The 23,714-nt window shown below is 30.5% G+C and overlaps 1 protein-coding gene across 2 annotated transcripts in view; it reads left to right on the top strand.

Moving 5' to 3' along the window:
* The window catches only part of LOC149411875 (uncharacterized), a 358,391-nt gene that overhangs the window by 294,834 nt on the left and 39,843 nt on the right, over positions 1-23,714 (top strand). For both annotated transcript variants that reach the window (XM_089646228.1, XM_089646227.1), the window contains exon 4: positions 19,437-19,572. In XM_089646228.1, the coding sequence (XP_089502354.1) occupies positions 19,437-19,572 (136 nt within the window). The remainder of the gene's footprint in view (positions 1-19,436; positions 19,573-23,714) is intronic.

The following is a 23,714-nucleotide window of genomic DNA, read 5'->3' as shown; positions in this document are numbered from 1 at the left end:
CGTAAAATAAATGATTTGCATGTAACCAAATATCATAGAATTGTGAAAGACAACCTAACTCAAAGGAAGCCAAATATTCAAAGGATAGAAGATATTTTACAATATATTTTTAAGAGTTAACTATATGTAAAAGTTGATCAATCTTATTTCAGCAAAGTTTCTAAGGATTCATTTGTGAATAACATCACGGTAACTATCCGTGTTATCTTTGGATCCGGAGACAGATTTCAAACATGGTAACGGAATGGTTAAGAGCACCACAAGAAGATCAAATATGTTTAGATTTTTTCATTTTCAAAAATAATCATGGCATTAGGGGTAGTTTGACAATTGAAAACAATAAATTGATTGCTTAGTTCGCAAACAAATTTACACGATCAAAAAAAAATAACAATGTTTCTGATTTACAATTTAATTGATTTGCTGTTCCATGAATTTAATTATTCTATGGTTTGAAATTTCGAGGGGGACAAAAAAGTTCGCTCCTTGTTGATTCCTATTAGGAATTGACGCTTTAAATAATTTTTCGCTGAATTTTGGTGAAAATAAATTAAGAATCGCTAGGGATGAATTATGTTGGGGACAACGGAAAGGAGCGAGCGGAGAAGAACAAATGTTTGCCCAAAACGCGAACACACTTCGTTTACTAGAGATTGAAGGCTTAGATTTCGCAACAAAGGACCAAAAATAAGTGAATTTACGAGTCCTTTTACTTTTTTTTCTTTGTATCTTTTCTGTGGTATTTTTTTATTTCTTGTTTACCGACCAGGTAAATGTTTATTTTGTTTGTTCAAATTTTAAATATTTTTAGCGTAAAAATAAAACTGTATCTCTGATATAACAAATAACCATAGTACTTCCCTTTTTTAACTCCGGTAAACTTTCATCTACCACAATTATTTTCCAGTGATCAGTGACCACATACTTCAAACAGTGGAACTCATGCTTTTCCATTACATAATAAAATTTATATTCACATCTATATGCTAAAAACTGATTTAAAACAATGAATGATTTAATTAAATGGAAATTAAAATAAAAAAATATGTTAAAATATTAAATGGCCATTATTAAATAATTAAAATTTCAGATCTTCTATTTGTCCACCGTAAAATTAAAATTGGATTTTTTTTTAAATAATCATACCTACTTCAAATTATTTAGTAATAAAAAAACATTTCAAATACAATCTTAATAATTTTTTACAGTTATAAGAAATTTAAAACCAATAATTCTGTTAACCAAAGAGAAAATCTAAAATTACGAAAAAAATTAATTGTAAAAATATTTTTTAAATTAAATAACAACGTTAAGGGTATATTCTTAACAAATCGCTTATTTAGAGATGTAATCTTTGGAGATGCTGTGTAGCGTGTTTCGTTATAAGAAATGGATGAATCTTGGATTTTAAAATACCTATTTTGTAGGAGGTATAAAACTCAGAAGCCGGGAAAAGATTCTATAGCCGAGCTGTTAAACTCAAGAACAAGTCGTACAAATTTAATGACCCGTTCTCATATCACAAATAATGTCAATTATATACAAATGTTAGGAACGCGTTTGGCGTGCTTCCCGGCTGTGCACCGATGCCGAAGGGATCAAGGACGTTAGTTCTTCGGAGCACTTTCCGTTGAAATACCGGTAGACAGTGAAATTCATAATTATTACAAAATTATTCATATTTTTTGTCGTTTAACCAACTCAGTTGTTCTTTGATTCAGTTTTTGGATTTAAAAAGGTTTTTGTTTGATTAAATACCACTTCTAATCATTTTATAATAATTTTATTGATAATATCCTTATTCCACCATTCATTGTTATTTTTTATCAATTCTTATTTGTCTATTCTGTTTTGTCTATTCTCGTGTTTCCGGTAAATATTTTTACTAACATCGGGTTTTAAACAAATACAATTACTTTTGTTCAATTAAAATGATGCCACAAAGTGATTTTACAATTATTGAATAACATAATAATTATGATTTAAGATTTTCACGGACAAAAGTATTTTTGTTATTTGTTTTTGGGGTGTTATGCGGTGTTGCGCTAACTCCTTCTTTAGTCAACGTTTCGGACAGCATTGCAGTGTCCATCATCTTATCAGATAACACATATGCCCTATAACACCCCAAAAACAAATAATAAAAAATAACAATAATAATTTATTAGAAAACGGTATATTATACTTATTTAAAATTTAGTTAACACTCGATGTGGAAATATCTGAATAAGTTTATAAATAAATGTAAAAAGCCATTAAATAATATTACCAATAAGACGTTTAATTACAATATATAACAGCTCATTATTCTATCTTTCACTGCTTCCTCGAACTATCTTATTCACCCTTTGGAACGGTTCCAAAGAAACAGTATTGCCGGAACTGGTTTGTTTTATTTATAGAAAAACGACGGTGTCACAGTTACAAACGGCGACCTATCAATGGATTTACATTTTATAAATAATTTAAAAAGCGACACAAAACTTCGTCTTTCCCCTTTGAAGTTTCTCCAAACCGTCCTATCCCTAGTTTAAATTTTAAATCAGTTTTGGACCCTTTTACAGTGAGGATATAACTTCGTCGACTCCGCTGGATAAACATTTGTTTGGTTTATATTGTAGATGAAAATTAGCATAAAAAGTCTTACAATAGCTGGGTGAAGTAATTTAGGGATGTTAACAAAAGGGGGTTATTTAATTAAACTAGTCTCAAAGGAACGCGTGGATAATTGTTGGCTCCTTGAGATATTAAAGGTCATCGTACAAAAATACCCGAGGGGTTGAAATAAATAAAAGTACGGTTTTCTTTTATTGAATATGCTTGAGGGATTCCAGGTAAGAATGGGAATATATTTTTATATGGTCCAATTTTTAAGAAAAGCTTTCACTGGCGTTATTTTTTAGATAATATTATTATTATTAATATCAACGTTTTAAAATTAAAATAAAAGAAAAATAAAATTATATTTACATATATATAAATATTTTAAATCGATTTTATTATTTTATGGCAGCAATGTGAAGAGAGTGATACAAACAAATACCGCATAATGATCAAATAATGAATTCAATCCAAACTCATTGTGTAAAATCGTAAGTAGATAATCATTATACACGGTTTGTACCTCACACCAAAAAATTTTAGTAGGGATTTTTAGTATGGAACAAAATTGGATTTTTAGTTTGAAAAAAATTATTTATATTTTTTACTCCTACTTTCACGTCGATTCACCTACCGAAGTTAGTATGCTTTACCACCGGACGTATGTTATTAAAAGTGTTTCGAAAATCTTCTTGTGTGATATTTTTTGCAAAATATTAGGCTCTTCTCATTTTGGAAACGAAAATTATTTAAAACAAATTGGCTAATTTTGAAAGGTAACAGCCCAAACGGTGATTATTTCACTTTTGATTGAAAATATAAAATGATTTTTAGGTGTGTGTTACTAAATAGATATAATGCAAAAACGTATGTAGTGTGTTTGTTATTTTAATAATATTTTACGAGAAACTTTGATATATTCTCTTACAAAATAAAGATAAAAATATTTGAAACCATTTTATACGCCTTTCTGCCCAAAAACAAGTAGAATTTTATTACTTAAACTGAGGAAAAGAAAAAAACAAGATTAAAACTTTTTTAATTTACTTTAATACTCACAAACGTTTAATTAAAAAATTCTAAAACCATTGAATCCTTTTTGTTACGTATGATGGTTCAGTAACAGGGGAATACTACAAAAATTTAGATTGTTTAGTGCACAGAAAATCACTTTGCGGTTTGAATTTATGTACAATATCTGCTGATATAACTCTAGCTGACAATTAAAATAAATAAAACAAAAACTTTTTTTTGTCTACTTGTGCAAAAAAATAATATTAAGATATATTTGAAGAATAATCACTTTGCTGATTATTCAAAATCAAAGTTTGCAATTATTTGTTATGTTTTCGATTGAACTTAAGACTTGGTTAAAGTTTTCAGCTTTCTCATCCCCTGCGATAAACAGCAAGAAAACTACATGCAAACATAACTTGGCACATATGTTTTCTTGTTAATATTCTAGATCGGAGCAAGAAATATGCATAAAATTATATGTTTTATTAATATGTTACTTCATTGATGTGTTCACAAATATTAGTTTTTCATTATATAACATAAGTAGATCTATGATATGAGACATATTTTAAGACGAATTTTGTTGATTTTATAATGAGACACACGAGGATATTTTTCTAGAAAGTAATATAAATTGACACTCTACCATATTATTTAAAAGAGTTCATAGTAATTGAACAACTCTTGTAAGCAATCAATATTAGATTGATAATACACTCTACAATATTATTTAAAAGAGTTCGTTGAAATTAAACAACTCTTGTAAGCTATCAAGAATAAAAAGATAATACACTTTACAATATTATTTAAAAGAGTTCGTTGTAATTAAACAACTTTTGTAAGCTATCAAGATTAGATTGATAATGCACTCTACAATATTATTTAAAAGAGTTAGTTGTAATTAAAAAACTCTCGTAAGCTATCAAGCTTAGATTGATAATACACCCTACAATATTATTTAAAAGAGTTCGTTGTAACTAAACAACTCTTGTAAGCTATCAAGAATAAATAGATAATATACTTTACAATATTATTTAAAAGAATTCATTGTAATTAAACAACTCTTGTAAGCTATCAAGATTAGATTGAAAATACACTATACAATATTATTTAAAAGAGTTTGTTGTCATTAAAGAACTCTTGTAAGCTATCAAGATTAGATTGATAATACACTCTACAATATTATTTAAAAGAGTTCGTTGTAACTTAACAACTCTTGTAAGGTATCAATAATAAATAGATAATACACTTTACAATATTATTTAAAAGAGTTCATAGTAATTGAACAACTCTTGTAAGCAATCAATATTAGATTGATAATACACTCTACAATATTATTTAAAAGAGTTCGTTGAAATTAAACAACTCTTGTAAGCTATCAAGAATAAAAAGATAATACACTTTACAATATTATTTAAAAGAGTTCGTTGTAATTAAACAACTTTTGTAAGCTATCAAGATTAGATTGATAATGCACTCTACAATATTATTTAAAAGAGTTAGTTGTAATTAAAAAACTCTCGTAAGCTATCAAGCTTAGATTGATAATACACCCTACAATATTATTTAAAAGAGTTCGTTGTAACTAAACAACTCTTGTAAGCTATCAAGAATAAATAGATAATATACTTTACAATATTATTTAAAAGAATTCATTGTAATTAAACAACTCTTGTAAGCTATCAAGATTAGATTGAAAATACACTATACAATATTATTTAAAAGAGTTTGTTGTCATTAAAGAACTCTTGTAAGCTATCAAGATTAGATTGATAATACACTCTACAATATTATTTAAAAGAGTTCGTTGTAATTAAACAACTCTTGTAAACTATCAAGAATAAATAGATAATACACTTTACAATATTATTTAAAAGAATTCGTTGAAATTAAACAACTTTTGTAAGCTATCAAGATTAGATTGATAATGCACTCTACAATATTATTTAAAAGAGTTAGTTGTAATTAAAAAAACTCTCGTAAGCTATCAAGCTTAGATTGATAATACACCCTACAATATTATTTAAAAGAGTTCGTTGTAACTTAACAACTCTTGTAAGGTATCAATAATAAATAGATAATACACTTTACAATATTATTTAAAAGAATTCATTGTAATTGAACAACTCTTGTAAGCTATCAATATTAGATTGATAATACACTCTACAATATTATTTAACACTAGAAAGACCGGGTACTGCTCCATACCTATAAAGACCACAACGGTCATTTTGACCGCTTATAACATGCGAGTTTATTATTTTTGTAATTGTGTAATATTTGGCATAATATTAAATAACTAAAACAATAATTATGTATTGAAATGATTTACTTTAATCAATTAGGTGCACATTTAGTACAAACTGTTGTTTTTTTATAATTTTCGAGGCACTTTCCGCAAACAGATTTCTTACAATTATCACATGTGTCAGATGTTTTATTTTGTTTACATTTTTTATTAATTTGGCACTGTCGTCTTTAAGAAGTTTTATTTTCCGGTTCCCTTTTCTGTCAATTCTTCAGGAGTAAACACAAATGGACCAGCTCTGGTATTTGTATATGCTGACCTTAGTTCTCCAACAAGCTGTAGGTATAGTAAAATTGTGACGAGATAATAATTTTTTTGCTACCTTTTTATAAATTATCCATGCATTTATAGCGGCTAGATCAAGTATGTTGTAGAAAACATGCACAGGCCACCTTCTACTTCCAGCTCTTACGGAATTTTTTCGATGCATTTGGTCGATTATATCGAAACCATATTTTGTAGAATTGTAAAATTCAATCGTTTCGGGAATTTTCTTTGTACCGTCGACAAATTGAATATCTGGATGTACTGTACTCAATATCATAACATTTTTCTACGGTTTTCTTTGATAAACAGTTAGTGTAGTACCATTGTTAGCTTTCAAAATAAATGATTCATAACGTGGAGTACAAATGGTTTTGCAAACTGCTGGTATTTCTCTCCTGGCCCTTTTCATCGTTCCGATAATAATTTGTTCTGCTCGTAATTTCTCTGCCAGCTTCGTCGAAGTAAAAAAATTGTCAGTTGTGATGTTTCGTCCCTTTTTGAGATACGGTTGTAATAGTTTCATTATTATTACATATTCTGGGTAATGAATTGAAATCTCCAAACTGAATATCTCCAATTTCCGGAAGTTCTGTTACTCTTGCAGAAAAACATCCTCCAAGTTGTGTACATCTCTTCCACGGCTGCCTCTTATTCTAACCCCTCGACCACGAAGATTTGAAATCGGATTTCTAGGAAAAGATGTCGATGTCGTCTGAAGATCTTCATCTAATTCTGTAGCTTCTCATGAAGAAATATTGGGTTCTAAAACAAAAACGGCGTCATAAATTTCGCTGGCACAACATTCTTCATCTGACTGATCCTCTGCAATGTTTTGAAGTCTTGCTAGTTCTTCCATTATATCCGACTCGGTAAGATTTCTACGAGCTCTTATATTGATATGATATTATGTTCCAAAGTTTCAATAAAACTATAGCAAAAATAATTAGAACACAATCTACAAAAATAAAACGAAATTTTTGACGACTTGAAATAATTTCGCACAGAATATGCGGTATAATACTAACAACTTGCACCCACAGTGCAGATCTAGTAAGAATGATACCGAAAGAAATAGAAAGGGAAATTAGTAGTAACATGTATGTTGGAATGGGTATATTTAAACTTGGATAAAGAAGATCCTAAACAAACTCAGCTTAAAATGGCCCTAACGGTCACATTGACCGCGGCGGTCTTTGTAGGTATAAATCATTATATTTCAAAAAATAAATAAGGTACGTACATGATTTTTTTCACCATGGTCGTTAAATCATAAATCATGAAAAGTAAAAAAAAATCAGATCATTACCATAAATATTAAGCAAAATATCGTCATATTACATCGAGAAACGGTCAAAATGACCGCTTCGGTCTTTCTAGTGTTAAAAGAGTTCGTTGTAATTAAAAAACTCTTGTAAGCTATCAAGAATAAATAGATAATACACTTTACAATATTATTTAAAAGAATTCGTTGTAATTAAACAACTTTTGTAAGCTTTCAAGATTAGATTGAAGATACACTCTACAATATTATTTAAAAGAGTTCGTTGTAATTAAACAAATCTTGTTAGCTATCAAGAATAAATATATAATACACAACAATGTTATTTAAAAGAGTTTGTTGTAATTAAACAGCCCTTGTAAGCTATCAATATTAGAATGAACTTTTTTAAAATTACGATCAAATGAGATATTCGTTTTGTAAATCTGAAAGTCTTTATTATTTTCGTAGAATTCTGTTCTCAAATGGTTATAATTTTGTGTGACACAGGTAGGATTTTAGGTTTAGAATGCAGCACCTCTCTTAAGTATTACCACAGCCAGGTGATCACACCCGTCCTGTGGTGGAATTTACCTTAATTGACGATTAACTAGTCGCTTATCGCGAGCATACAGGTAGCATATATCACAAACCACACCGCATATTACGGAGACAACCCCTTCGTATAAATAATCGTTTAAAACGGAAGTAGGTACTTGAAAGATCCATGGAGGAAGCCACGCCATATTACCGTGTTATGCACTGGCTTTGAGGGAATTCACTGAATTTGTTAAATATGTGTAAGTGGTAAGGCTCTTGACTAGCAAGCTGGAGGTCACAGGTTCAAATCCAGGGGTGAGCAAGTACATTTTATTTGATTGATTTGTGTTATTTCAGAACTAACTCATTTAAAATAATATAAAGTACGTTTCCGGAACGATCCAGAGTGGACGATACTCTCAGCATTGCCTTGTTAGAAGACCACCATTGAGAATTGAAACTTTGCTTGAAATGGCTCTTGTCGTGTTTAGTGACCAGATCTGAATAGCCAGGTACTTTCCAACCTTCCCCGAGAAATAATTGTAGTGTTTGGTGATTTAGGTTCGGGCAGGTTCGGGTTCTAACGAACATAACCGAACGCTACCAACGGCCTCCGATTACTGTGCCGGGTCGCGAGGAGCTCATTCTCTCGCTAGACGGCCTTTAGGCAACTTGTTACTTGTATTGTCAGTTTATTATATTCAGAATTAAACAACGTCCGTATATAAGAATCTACGACTATTCAATATATTACCAGATCCTATCCTCGTTAAAATACTGGAGATTAAGGGCCCAGTAATCTATCCTATAAAACAACGATACGTTACAATAATCATCACCCTTCTCACCCCACTACCTTCAGTCTCACAACATACCCCAATTGAGGATGCCATAGTCTCACTGGCTGCAGAAGTTTGGCATCAGTTGAGACTCTCAGGCGGTTTCATATTAAAAAAAATTGTACCGTTATAAATATTCATTTTTTTAAGGGTAGGTATGTTTATTAATGTTTTTTTTTTCAATTACAAAAGAAGATTATGTGGAGTCACGTGGGGTAAACGTACGTACTCTTTACATTAGGATTTTTTTGTGTTAAACGGCTTTAGGTACTTATTTAATTCATTTAATATGCCCGGCATAATATATATGTAGTCGACACATTCACACAAGATGCAGGGTGAAGGTTTAGTTGGTTCTTTAAAAAGGAATATGGAAAGTTACTTAATGTTCACCACTAAAAGTATCTAAATACATTTTGTTATATTATAAAAACGGTATTCTATACCATAATTCATTCTGCACGAGTTAATGAAAGGAATTTGAAGTTCTGTAAAGGTTCTTTTAAAGTTCAGTTACTGAAATTGCGGGCGCAGGTGCGATGGTTTTTAACAATAGTATTGCAAAGAATTTTGATGGACTGTAGTACTTTTGATCAAACTTCAATATTGAATTGGAATCATTAACTTACCATTTTTCTCCCGCAATGATATTTTTTATAGCCGGTAATGATATCAATGGTTATTTACAAATCATGTGCGCTACCCGACTCACTAGACAATATCTATTCTGAGCCGGGTAGCAGTATCATTACACATATTTTTTAAACAAATCAGGGCTTAGTAAAAATACAAAAGAATACATAAAATAATCTAAATATAAAATATTACATATTTTTAAAAAAATTACAAATTTTACTGTCAGAGTTCTTACTGAGATGGAGTACCCCATTTAAACTTATTATATGTATAGAGTAAAGTTGTATTTAAAAATCCTAGCAATTGCATTTAAAACATTAGAAACAGTACAGTATTCTGTGTAGGTGTAAAAATAAAAATAAAGAAATAATAACATGCTCGCTTGCTTAACATAAATGATGTACCCATTATAAATAAAACGCAAGAAGGAAAGAAAAAATGCAACAAAAAAAAGGAAAAAAAGAGAGAGAGAAGAAGAGTATTCAATAAATGGAAGACACATTAGAAACCATTTTCGGTGTAAAAATTATTTTACTCAAAAATTATAGGTAGGCACTACTTCCATATTGCATTTTAGGCACCACAGGAAGGTAAATGTTAGTATTGAATTTCAGAAAAAGAATGTGGTGTAAATTTGGCTTTTTTTTTGAGATAATGCGATAATTGAGAATTAAAAGAGCAGCGCGCCAACTCATAATATTTTAGCGATAGTAATCGGTGCAGCGCGGTTTGTAAGAAACTTATGTCCTGGGTGGAAACGTTATAATATAAACTATTAACTTAAGGTACACACAGTACTTGTTTGTGGTTTGATCAAATTCAAGTAGGCAGGTTCCTAACTCGCACAACTTGAAATAATAACGTAAGTTGAATAAATCTTCCATATAACTTGAAAGTCAACTCTGAAATTTGATGAATTGTTCAAATTCTTTTCAAACAATTGGTGCTTAGATCTAATAGAAGATCTTAATTTTAAGTAGAAAATAATGAAAGTACTGCACCATTATTCCAACATGAATTCGATATTCATGTTGGTGTTACAAAACTAATCGATAAATACAAGTGTTCCGTCACGCCGATTTGCTTTTGACAGGCCGTGTGCTGACCAATAGTATGGTCAGATTTTGAACTGTACAGTTTGAAATAATACACGTCAACTAAAATCACGGAGGGCCGTGTGCTGAACAATTGCATCGAAACGTTCATCTTGTCAAAACCAATGTGTGTATTATCGCCGGTTATTTATCGGAATAATCCCTTAAACGTATTTTATCGCAATCCAATTCAACATAACGAGTGCTACCGTACAACGATCACCGTTTCAGTGCCGACAGATGATTCTCGAGATGAAGATTTCGTTCGCCACCCGGTAAGCTGACTGTGAATTAACCTTACAAATTTTGTTATCGCATTTGCCTATATCCAAATTACCGATACTAAGTAAAGTATTGTAAAAAATTGTTTACGATCAATTATATTCTACTATCTAACCCTCACTCTTAAATAATCAACACGGCTTCGTGAAAAATCGCTCCACAACTTCAAATCTTGCATTTTTTACAAATTTTCTTCATGCTCAAATGGATATGCGATGCCAGGTAGATTCCATTTATACGGATTATTCTAAAGCTTTTGACCGTGTTAATCATTATATTCTTTTACAAAAGTTATTAGGTCTAGGAATTCACGGTGACCTCTATAGATGGATCGCCTCATACGTCAATAATCGGCACGAAATCACGGTGGTCAATGGTTTTGCATCTTGCTTAACGGAAATCTTCTCAGGTGTACCCCAGGGGTCGCATCTTGGACCACTCTTATTTTATATTTATATAAATGACATTTACGTATGCTTTAAAAATAGTTACTTTGTTTTATACGCGGATGACATGAAAATTTATAAAGCTTTATAGTGTTTACCCGATTGTATGGAATTGCAAAGAGATCTTGATAATTTGTGCGTATATTGTGAATCAAATTTATTGTCCTTAAACATATCTAAGTGTCACTCGATTACATTTACTAGAAATAAAAACAAAATCATCTATCCATACAACTTGAATAACAAACCTTTACAACCTATTTCTACGTGTAAAGATCTAGGTGTTTACTTAGATAGCAAATTAATTTTTGACAAGCACATTGAACACATTATTTCGAAATCCTACAGAATGCTAGGTTTCTTATTAAGAATATGCAAAGCTTTCAAAAGTGCTAAGACTCTGAAAATTTTGTTTTGTTCATTGGTAGGAAGTCCACTGGAGTATGCTTCCACAGTATGGAATCCTCAATATAAGGTATACATAGATTTAGTAGAAAGTATACAGAATAAATTTAAGAAACATTTACTGAAGAAATACAACAAAACTACAAATAATATGTTAACTTTACAAAAAAGACGCACATTGTCGGACCTGTTGTGTCTACATAATCTGCTAAATAATAAAATAGATAGTCCCGAATTGCTATCCGTCATTGGTTTAAATGTTCCAACGAGGCGTGCCAGGCACACTACACTTTTTCATATTGAAACCAACAATACCAATGCAGCAAACAACTCAGTAATTACTCGCGCAATCAAAACATACATCCATTACAAAAAATTATTACATTTAGACATCTTTCATGATTCCTTTCTAACATACAAAACTAACTTATTAAATTTCTTAGCATGATATTTTTCAAAAATATTTTCACATCATTTTTCAAAACTCCTATGTATTAACAGTCAATTACAATTTATGAGCTTATTATAATTCTTGTTTTCAATTCATTTATTATTATCTATCCACACACTTCCTTCCTTTTATAACAATCTCAGGCGAAATTACGTAATGATATTTTATGGACATACGTTATAGGTACTACAACTATGAGATGGCTAAAAATATCTAACTGTATCTTACTGTACTGTGTATGTCTTAACAAATAAATAAATAAAATAAGCCATAGGCGTTATCCATGCTTTATCTGTGTGGAATAGCCCTTTAAAATACGGCTTTCCCAACCCTTGTTCGTTCCTCGAACAACAAGTGAACATCTTATTTTATTCAACCCCCGTAATAGTAATTACTTTAAAGAGTATTCATTGGAAATAGTTATAACATGGAAATCTGTGTAAACATGTACACGTTCATGAATTAGTACAGTAGAATTGCATTTGATAAAATTAATATGAATTTATAACTTTGTACAAAAATAACTGGGAATTCACTTTGTTGAAACGGTGAAATCCATCACGAAAGCTAGATTGAAGTTGTACCGCATTGTTAGCAAGGAAATGTAACATTTCTGCTCGTTAGTGTGTTTTATGAGAATGATACCACATAGTAAGTTAATATTATGTATGTAGTTATATAGATATGTGTTTTTGAAAGTCCGTATCCACATTGGACTATCTATACTCTAGATTCAAGAGGATGTTTTGAGAATGTACGAGAATGTGGTTTAAGGTTCTGTTTGGAGGGTGGTATGTAGAAGTGATAAACATGTTCAGAAGCTGTAAAGCCTTATCTGAGGAAAACTTAGCCTTCAGTAGCTCTGGAGGGTTGCGAGAACTACTAGGAAGAGTTTATCGATAAGAAAAACAAGGAACTTGTAACATTAGTATTATCAAATACGTTTCTCGTAAATGCATTTCCAAATTAGCATTCAGCAAATAATTTTAAGAAAACACAGTCTTCAACAACATCTTAACCGACAACCGCGCTACTAAAAATTTAAAAAATATATATTACCTCTCAAAGCCTTGCCAACAAATCATCATAAAATTATTATCAACTACAGAAGCTGTTTAGTAATTTTTTTTATTCAAACTAAGCAAAAAACATCAAACGCCCAGACTGGCAGCTGTCATAATAAATACAATTTTTTTTATTAAAAATAGAACAACGTCTTTTAACTCAGAACTGCTTAGACCATCATAATATGTCAAAAACTGTCAGAATTAAAGCATTCAAATAATTTTACATTCGTTTTAAAAAACGTTTTTTGTTTTACAAGTAATAACGTTCAGCCTACATAAAAGCATTGGTTTGCCAAAATCTAATTAGCAATTATTTTTCCTATAAAAAAGGGAGTTGCTGCAGTAATATTAATATTTGAATGAAACTTTTAGCACTGTAATCTATGGGTTATTTTTTTCCGAAAAAAGTCTCTAAAGGCATATTATGTAAATTCTTTCCCGGCAAGTGGCTAAGTGATCCAAAGCGTGGGGTTCAGTACAATACAATATAATAAATAGCGGGTTCCATCCTCTGTTTGCTAAGTCACCTTCGCTGGTTAAAATTTTCGCTTGTATGTCGGTAGTAGAAAGAACTCAAATATTGTAAAGTCATTCTCAATCACTGTAAATTTGTAATTCTTAAAAAAAAAAATGCATATTATTATTTAACTTAGGGGTAGTTTACCAACCCCTGTCTATATATTTCTCTCGTTCTACTGAATGGGGTGAGATTGCTACCCCTTCAGACTACAGAATATAGGCTACAGACTACAGCTACCGACAACATTCCCGTTCCTCGTCAAATTAGAAAAGTTTCCACTTCTTCCTACTGAAACTTAACGGATGCTTAAACGTTTAGTTTGTTTTGAACCGGAGATACTTATTTGTGAGTAATATACTCATTTATTGAAGATAATTATTACAAAACTCTGAAATAATATTGTTACAATATTTGGATGTCAGAATATGGGAATTAAAAACTAAAACATAATGGATAATGTTTCATGTTCCATTGAAACAAACAAAATAATGATATTATTGACATAAATACATAACAATTTCGAATAATCAGAAAACCTATCCTATTTTCGCTCTAATCATTGATGCATTTCTAACGCACCATACAAATGACATACATTTGTCATTTGAAATCTCCTCAGTCCACACAATATCTTTGGAGGTATATTAAGTAAATTCTTTCCCGGCTAGTGGCTGAGTGATCCAAAACGTGAGGTTCAATACAAATCAATATAATACCATCAATACCATGGTTCCATCCTCTGTTAGCTAAGTCTCATCCATAATCATAAAACAACGTTATTTTAAACAATCTTAATTTTGTATTAGATTTAATGAAACAAATTTCTTTCCACCATAATCGACTAGTGATGATAATGTTTGAGTTATTTTTGTGATTGCTGAGATAATCACTTTTCTGTTTTTCTGCACTAAAGCCCCCTTTATATAAAACAAGACGTTAAGGTAGACGTATCCGATATGAAACATAATAATTGATTTTTATTGAAGGAAGGAAAATGAAAGTAAGCAAGTCTTAATGTTTTTGACACTAAAAAAAATATTGTTTTTATTCTTAACATATGTAACAAATTAAAAGTTCGTTATCATTTAGAATAGATCTGAAAAGTTTCATCGCATCAAAGCTTCAAACGTTAAAGTTGAAGAGAAAAAAACTCATTAAAACCTTAGAGATGTTAGGAATTAACTTGTCGTGATGACAGAGAGGTAATTAAATAAATTGTAAAATCATTCACCAGATTGGTAAAAATATAGTATAACTGTCACTATTCCACGAAGAGCTTTTCCTCTGAAGTGTGTGTTATAATAATTATCAATAACATTTCATTATTGTTTCAATGCCAACACATGTTTACATTCCAATACCTTTTATTTTTTTCGACTTTATTTCCGGGTTAAATCTTCCCCACAGGAAAAACTAAACCCTTCCACACACTTTTCCACAAATTATCATCTAGTCAATCCACTCTATGCAATTGCATTATATGTATAAGAATAATAAATACAAAATAATACAAAAAACAACAAGTCAAATCACCAGAGATCAATTGGGAAAATAATTCACCGACTCCAGATTGAACTTCAAATTGGACCTATAAATCCTGCTGATCCCTCAATATAAATATTTAAAAAATCTTTCGTAATCCTAAATGTATTTAAAATGACTGATTTTTGCCTATAAATTCTTCGACAAATCTAATACGCCTAAATTTTGAATGAGAAAGCTAGGTATAATGCCAGTAGCCGAAATAGCAAAGGGTAATATTTGAAAGTCTGAGAATGCCAAATTCTTTTAATTTCATTTCCTAAATCTGTGTATTTTTAATTGAATTTTTATACCTTACTACATTTTTATTCATTATTTCATATCGCTCTAAGATTCTGTGCCACTTATAGTAATAGGTATCTGCCATAACGAGATACGAAGATCGGAAAGGAGAAGGTTTCACTAAAGGTACCTACGAAAGTACATAGCACTGAAGGTTCTATTGGAGGTTGGTTTCAGGAAGACCGAGGGTGAACTCCCAATCTCCGGTAAGCGATAGCATCTACAGATTCTGGCTTCATATCTCAGTAACATACCCGTCTGAACTTCTCAAGATAGGGTAGGATCACCAAATACAGACATGAAATATTATTATGTTGTATTATTGACTAATTTAATTGTGGGATCTTTTCTTTGGTACTCTCCTCTTCAGAATATAAATAAAATAATATTCTGGATAATGTATCTAGTCATGAAACTAATAAGATAATGAAATATTTTTTGCTGTTTACAAAACATTCATGAAACCTTCCTAAAAGAAGTACTAACAGTTTAGCTTAGCAGCGTGAGAATAAGATAGAAAGAGTTAACTGAAAGTAAATTATAATTTTTTTATATAAGTAGTTTTACTTGCTCAAGCTCTCTCTTTCTCTCTTTCACTCTTACCAGATTTAGATCCGACAGCCATTAGTTAGTCTCAGTAACATCTATATTAATTTAAATTAGTATACGCTTACACACGCCCTTACAAACATGTAACAAATTATATAATAATTTAATGGATCATTATTAAAGAAGTCAAATGTGTTGAAAAATTATAAAGCAAAACATATGAAAAGATCAATAGAAGCTAGCGTTAACATTTATTTGCATGGTTTGTTTTTATAGCCTTCTTGCAACTAAATTCCGTGCATTTGAACACATCTATCATTTGTAAAATGGTATTCCCAACTTCATGCAATTTTGGTGCAAGTGAGAATCTAAATGACTCAGTCCTGATATAGTTGTTGGAATTTAAAAGATTTTTTATTCAAGTATTTTGAGTAAGCATATTGAAGGTAATTAAGCTAAGTAAATCAGGGCTGTCTATAACATTTTTTTAAATAAAATCAATTAGGAAAAAAGTGTTCTTGTATTGATTGTATCGCGTATTTAATAGACCAGTTACTGTGAATCTAGGAGTAATAATTATAATTTCTACCCTCTCATCAATAATATAACAAGCGAGAAGTGATTATTGCATCAAAAGTGTCATTATAGTATTGTCAAATACCTTTTTTTGGAAATATTTTAGTTTACGAAAAGTTTCAATAACCAATTTCATCTAGTAACGTTATCTCATTTCAACACACACAGTTAAAAATGAATATTGCTAATTTATTAAGAATCTCTTCAAATTATTTGTAATTCGGTTAAGAACAAAATCGCAGTCTCTTAACGAGTGATTTGATAGGTCTCCCGTTAAACTTTTATCAAAAGAGGAATAATCACGATGTCGGAACACATGTTCATAAAAATCATAATACTTTTGCATTTCGTCATTATATATTATCAAGGCAAAACCAGGTGCATGAACACGTGTTCCGATATGTTAGGAAATGAAACTTTTACATCAGGAAACGGCCTGCTATCTCGTTTTTTAACCGAATTACGAAGTTTTTTTTAAATAAATCAGCATTACTATTTTTTTTCCGTGCATTCATAGATTGCAGAATACAGAAAAAAAAATTTCAATGTTAATAAAATAATATATATATATTTTCCCATCTGACTCTTGGTATTTTCCTCCTCCCAAAATCTACCCATTAATATCAAATAATAATGCTCTTTGATCTGTCTGCGATGGTAAGGAAATGTGATCTCTTAAGTCATTAATCATACTCCATTGGGCTGGAAAGGTGAACCAATTTCTTTTGTGCCTATATTTTATATGACAAGGATTTGACTTTTATGAATGTGAAGAATTAAGACAATGCAGAAGGGAAAGAGTCATATCCAAAAAATGTCTTGGAGATATTATTATTCAACGATTTAATTTTAGGTGAAAAACATTTGCAAGTTATTTTTATTACCTTTAAGATAAATGCGAAGTTTTAATAAGTAATTTCTTATGTTCGATTAATTAATTAACTAAAAGCTTAAACTAAGATAAATCACTCTTATCTAAAGATTGGATAATCAAATCAACAAAACAATTTTTTTTTTTATTTCAAGACATTATTTAAAAAAATAAAAATGTTAATGCTTGTTAGTCAAAAATCTTAAATCTCCGAGAGTTCTTCACCAATCACTTTAATTTTTTACGTAATGTTGCATTCGAATACGCGTATGTTTTTATATACCTGTATTATATTGATGTCACCCGTATCACGTAAACACATGTTTTTTTAAGGCGAAGCTTAGTGCCAAATTACTATTTTGATTCATCTTCATAACGAATTAGTGTACATTATCAATACCAAAATATATGCTTTACATAAAATGAAGGTTTTCCTATTGTTTCGCTTGAGTAGAATACAAATTAAAAAAAACTTTATAAATTTAAACTACCACTACAAATATTTTTTCAATAGAAACGTATTAACGCATAAAAGAAACAACTTTAAAAAAAAACAGTACTATAGCTAAGATTATCTGTAATACTGTATTTTTCATTATTACAGATATCTTAGCTATAATTTTATAACAAAATAAATTTTCTGATAAAATTATTTTGTAACTAATTTTATAAGAAAACAAAAAAAAAATTTTTGGACAGTTTCACTTGATTAACTCTTTAGACAGTTTAATCAAGTGAAACTGTCTAAAAAATTTGACAGTTTCACTTGATTAACTTTTTTGCTTTCTTATGAAATTATTTTCAAAATAAATTTAAAAAAAACAGTTTTGTGCTTGAAATCGAACGTTTCTAGACTATATTTGTCAAGCAATTTTAATGCCTATTACCTAAAATATAAGGTATATCAAAAATATACACATTTTTGGCTTGTAGCTTCCTCTTAAAATCTACATTTAAAGTGGGTTTAAATGTAGATTTTTAGAGATATTTGCAATTTTTTAGGCCGGGTTAGTTTTCTTTTTTCTTTCCTTAATACATATTAGGAATGAAAATTCTGCAATCAACTATCTGACCTTACTATGTTAAGTATGCAGTCTGCGTAAAATAGCCAGAGCTACCAAAATTACAAAAATATGTAATTACGAGCGCCGTTTAAGTATTCTGCTGATTGAAATATCATTGTTCGATTGTTATATATTTTTCTGAAATCAATCAGGTGATTCTGGCCATTTTCTGCTAAATATTTTTGAGAAATAGCTTCATTGAAATTGTGTGGCCGCTTTTTGTACATTTTCGAGATTTTCTTCGTGATCAGCAAACATTTGGGAAAGCGATTACTTTGATTTTTATGTGAAAATAGCCTGGTTGGTTTTAGTAGAACATAGAATTTACCTTTTACCTTACCTTTATGTTTAATTGGATGGATAAAAAACATTCAATGTATTTTTTTTGCATTTAACTAATATTATTACCAATTGCCAACCCAATTTTTTTTAAACTTAATGTACCATTTTTAATTAAATAAAAAAAACACTCCCATATATAGTGGGACAAAAGTATTCTTAAAGATTGTATTTCATTTTATATAAAAAAAATATTTTAAAATTCGCAATACTTGAAGGGGTGAATTTTCAAGCGGTTTTCTTGTTTATACAATAATTTAAAATTATACGAGAGCATCTATGGTAAACTTTTAAATCCAAAGATATAGCTTGGTGCTCTCTCTCTTTATGAATCTGTTTACTATATGTCAGACTGTGAAAAAAAATTAGATGAAATGAGTTTTATGATGACGTTTAATTTAGTGGCCGGTTGTAAAACGATGTGACCAAAGTAGAAGAACGGACGTTATAGTAGCTTAACTAATAATCAATTTTGTTGCCAGGTTTCTGATTCAGACGATCGTCGAGTAACCCTGATAGGAGTGAGCAGAGAACTGGCTGGAGAGTACCAGTGTGAAGTTTCAGCAGATGCCCCACTCTTCCACACAGACATCAAGGCGGCGGAGATGATTGTCGTTGGTAAGAATCTAAATATTGTTGTAATATATTCCCATGCGACAGTCATAGAGAATCAATTAGAGGCGCTACGTACTAATATCTCGTCGAAACTTGTTCCGCCATAAGAAAGCGATAAGCGGTGCGCGTGGAGGGATTCACTAGTTTTAGTTAGAGCGTTGGGAGAGTTGGAGGTCAGTTGGAAGTAAAAACGTGGAACATATTTCCGTGTTTCATTTCTCATCTAAGTATAATAAATCATTGCCTTTTAACCTTAATTGGCGTCTTTATCAGCTTATCATATCTGTTTCCGAGTAATTAAAAAGTCAACCCTTGAAAAACACATTCTGATTTATGAGACCTTTCATTTGTATCAATCTATCATAGTAAATTATGAACAGGTGCTGCTTAATTATTATTACAAGTGGCAACTTTTTTGCCTTCTTAAAGCATTTTGATTCCAAGATTTTTGTTCAACTACATCATATTAAAACATTTTTTAATTATTTTTCAAAGAAATTGTTTATTTGAAATATTAAACACTCAAGAATATTTTAATAAAACATTTTCTCCGAAATCATAAATAAATATAATTTTGGTACTAGATAATAAAAAAACTGTTTCTCAAGTCTCTTATCGTGTGAGCATTATAAGCAAGCATTAAGGAAATGTTTTATTTTTCCACTTCAAATCCTGGCAACAACTTTGTTGGAGAATAAGTATGGGAGACGATCCCGAGGAAAATAAAACCTTTAACCAAAAACAAATAAATAAGTTTCATAAACACACAGGATAAATAAACATGTTTTTCAAAGCTTATGTTGCGAAAAATACTTTTGTAAAAAAAGCTTACTAACCCTGCGACTTTTTTTAACAGGTAGGTTCGTAAAAATCTTTTATATATAATATCGTACTACGAATATGTGGAAAGTTTGTGAGGGTAAAAGTTTAATACTTTGTAGGTGAAGTCGCAAATATGAGTTTGTTGTTTTATTGTTTTTAGTCAATATTTGATACAACTATTGGTGTATCCGTGGTTAAAAGTTAGAATACAAAAGGGATTCTGACTAACCCATGTTTTTTTAATCGATATTGTCGCCTTGAGGGACACTACTGGCTATCGTTCCGTAATAGACTCAAATTAAACGAACTGAAATAAAATGTTCACTGCACCGGTTTTCTTAACAGACTGATAATGTATAATACATTTTTGCAATTTCACTGATTTGTCCACACTTTCAGGTAGGCAACTGGGTGTAGGAATGCAGGAACATACGTTAAAGGGAGATGTACATATTTGCGTCAACAGTAGGAAAAATTTGAATGTAAGAATGGCTATATTTTAGCAATCAAAATACTGACACATTGCGATCTATTAATGCCAGGGAGAACGGAGCAACAAATAACTCAAAATTGGTAGATAATTTCAGCATCGCTCAGTTCAGTTAAGTGGTTGAGTGGCTACTATCCGTGACTATGAATCCGGAGTCATATCGTGGGTTCAAATCACGGCGTGTGCAAATTCGTTTACGTTATGTCACAATTTATTCAATAAAAAACATAAATATATATTCATAGTAAATTTTTTTGCGTCACATTTCAGAGCATTATGAAAATTCAGAAGAAATACTGCCATTCACGATTGTTATGTTGTTTAAAATGGTTTGAGCCATATTTGTCGACCAGATCTGAAAATCCAGGTACTTCCCCAACGCCTTCTCTCCCCACTACCTTCAGTCTCACAATATATCTGAAATGAGGATGCCATAATCTGACTGGCTTTAGACGTTTGAAAGAAGTTGGGACTCTTTTTTCCTACTCACAAAATAATATGTTTGCCCATACTTCAAAAAAAACCAACAGAAAATTTACTGCGGAAAAAATCTGAATTATTAAAAATCATTTTAAAGTGAGTAAGAAAATTAGCCGGAAGTCTATTATTATAAGTGGTTCTTGTTGACGTAATTGGCTTAAGGTATGGTCGCATAATATCGTACCTAAAAATTGCGGTGAAAATAATTCAAGACAGGAAACAATTAGTTCAAAGTGGAAGCTGCTACCAAACAAACAAAATACAAAATTCCATTAAAGCCTGTGTATAAAGGTTCTAGATAAATTTCAAATAACCAGGCTATATCGGACTTGATGTACTAATTGTGTATTGATTTTCCAAAAATACTTGAAATGCAACTACTTGTTCCTTTAAATAATAAGTTCTCACATTCTTACGATGACACATCTTTGATATAATCATTTTCACTGAAGAAGCGTGAGACCAATGAAAATAATTTTAATGAATTTTCAGTTTTATTAGGTGTTTTGAAAGATTGTCTTTTGTTTAACTCTGCTGTCTCATACATTCCTATGAAGAGATTAAAGATGATCATCACTATTAAAATGTACAATTGGACTAGATAAGTGACCGGTACAAGCAATCATTCCTCATCCGACAATACTCGTGAAAGGTAATACTTTGTTTGATTGATTTTTCTACTGCCCCTAAACAACTCCTGCTGCTTTAACAAGCTGGACTCTACCCAAACAACTCGGAGATTTAGGTGTCCGGTGTCCTATAGAATTTACAGTACTTGTGCGGACTCCACTTGTGCCATTCATAGTCCTCCGACATAATAAGTACTAAATAATATATGAAAGTGATTAGAAAAGCGATAAATAGGATACCATCCATGAATTAATGAAATGCGGAAAACGTTTGGTGGTATAAAATTCGATTCGAAATAAAGATAATCTTATTGATTTGGCGACATACAACGCTGGGAAGAGATATATAATATTTATATAGTTGGATGTATAATATATTACATTAGACAGACAATTTGGTTCTTACCCAACTGCCAAAGGAGACGGGGAACGTCCCTTGAACGTGCAAAAACAACCGTTCACCGTTCGGATGGAATGTCAACCAGCCTAAAAAGCTTAAGATATATATGAAAGCATTTAACTTACATACATTTTTATGAAGTTTTGAGGAATAAACTTTTTTGAAAAGTGTAGTTTTGGTGAAATTTATTTTAATATTTTATCCTACCATATACAGTTTAGCAGATTAAAACTCTTTTTTAGCAATTTCACTGAAAACTTCGCAACTGCTTTATCTTCTTTTACTACATCCTTTGCATTGTACATTTGGGTAAAACAAAATATATATAACGCTCTTAATTGTATAAAAATCATATTTACTTGAAATAACAAAATTAAATATGTGTTGACATGAAAACAATAATAACATGCTTGAGAAATCTTCAAAACACTTCAAATATTGATCGTTCGCAAAAAAAAATGACGACCAACTTTTTTTTTGTTTGTTTTGGTTAGGTGTAGAGTGTAGCCATATAAATGAATTAAAAATAATGTTTTTTTAAATAATAAACCAATGTTTATAAGACAAGATTTTTTATGCATAGCACAAAGGATAACAGATTATTAAAAGCAATAATTAGTTGTCGTATTGCTTATAATAATTTGTTATTCTTTGTGCTATGCATAAAAAAACTTGTCTTATAAACATTAGTTTATCATTCAAAAAAATAATAATATTTGAAAAGTCCAAATATTTCACCAACAAATCTGATAGTATTATTGTCCCAGCGTCTGGACGATGTAGGCCCTCTGATTGGTCAAATTCATATTATGTGATTCGGATAAATTCTGCATTGGGGGTCTGCAGGCAAAAAATACCAATCTGCCCCTAAATTTTAAGCAACCGTAAGGTTCATTTCGGTTTGCAGGCGACTGGATACAAAAAAATAAGACATTAAAAATTAAGACACGATTTCATACTGAAAAAGAATCGCCACATGTAATACGATATTTCTTCAAAAATATCGTTTCTCCTCATATAATTTTTGGATAATATCGAAGAAAATATGTGTTAGAAAGTTTATAATCCATTGGATTAATTAAATTACAGTGAAAATTATCCACAATTACGTGATTACGTTTGACGTTTGACGAAAAAAGCACGCGTTCATTTAATATGGCCGGCAATAGCTGGCCGACACAGAGCGCACCTCTGGCGGTGTAAAAACTAACCAAATAACTGGCGCGAATATTTAAATATGCAAAATTACTTGACCATTAAGCGTTTCATAAGAAGATTTCTTCTGGAAGTTTATTTAAACTTTGCAATGGCATTTTTCATTATT

This window comes from Hesperophylax consimilis, chromosome 24, assembly GCF_061612785.1.
Source record: "Hesperophylax consimilis isolate HC1 chromosome 24, BYU_Hcon_1.0, whole genome shotgun sequence".
In the NCBI taxonomy this organism is placed as follows: domain Eukaryota; kingdom Metazoa; phylum Arthropoda; class Insecta; order Trichoptera; family Limnephilidae; genus Hesperophylax; species Hesperophylax consimilis.
This window is presented reverse-complemented; position numbering and strand designations above follow the sequence as displayed.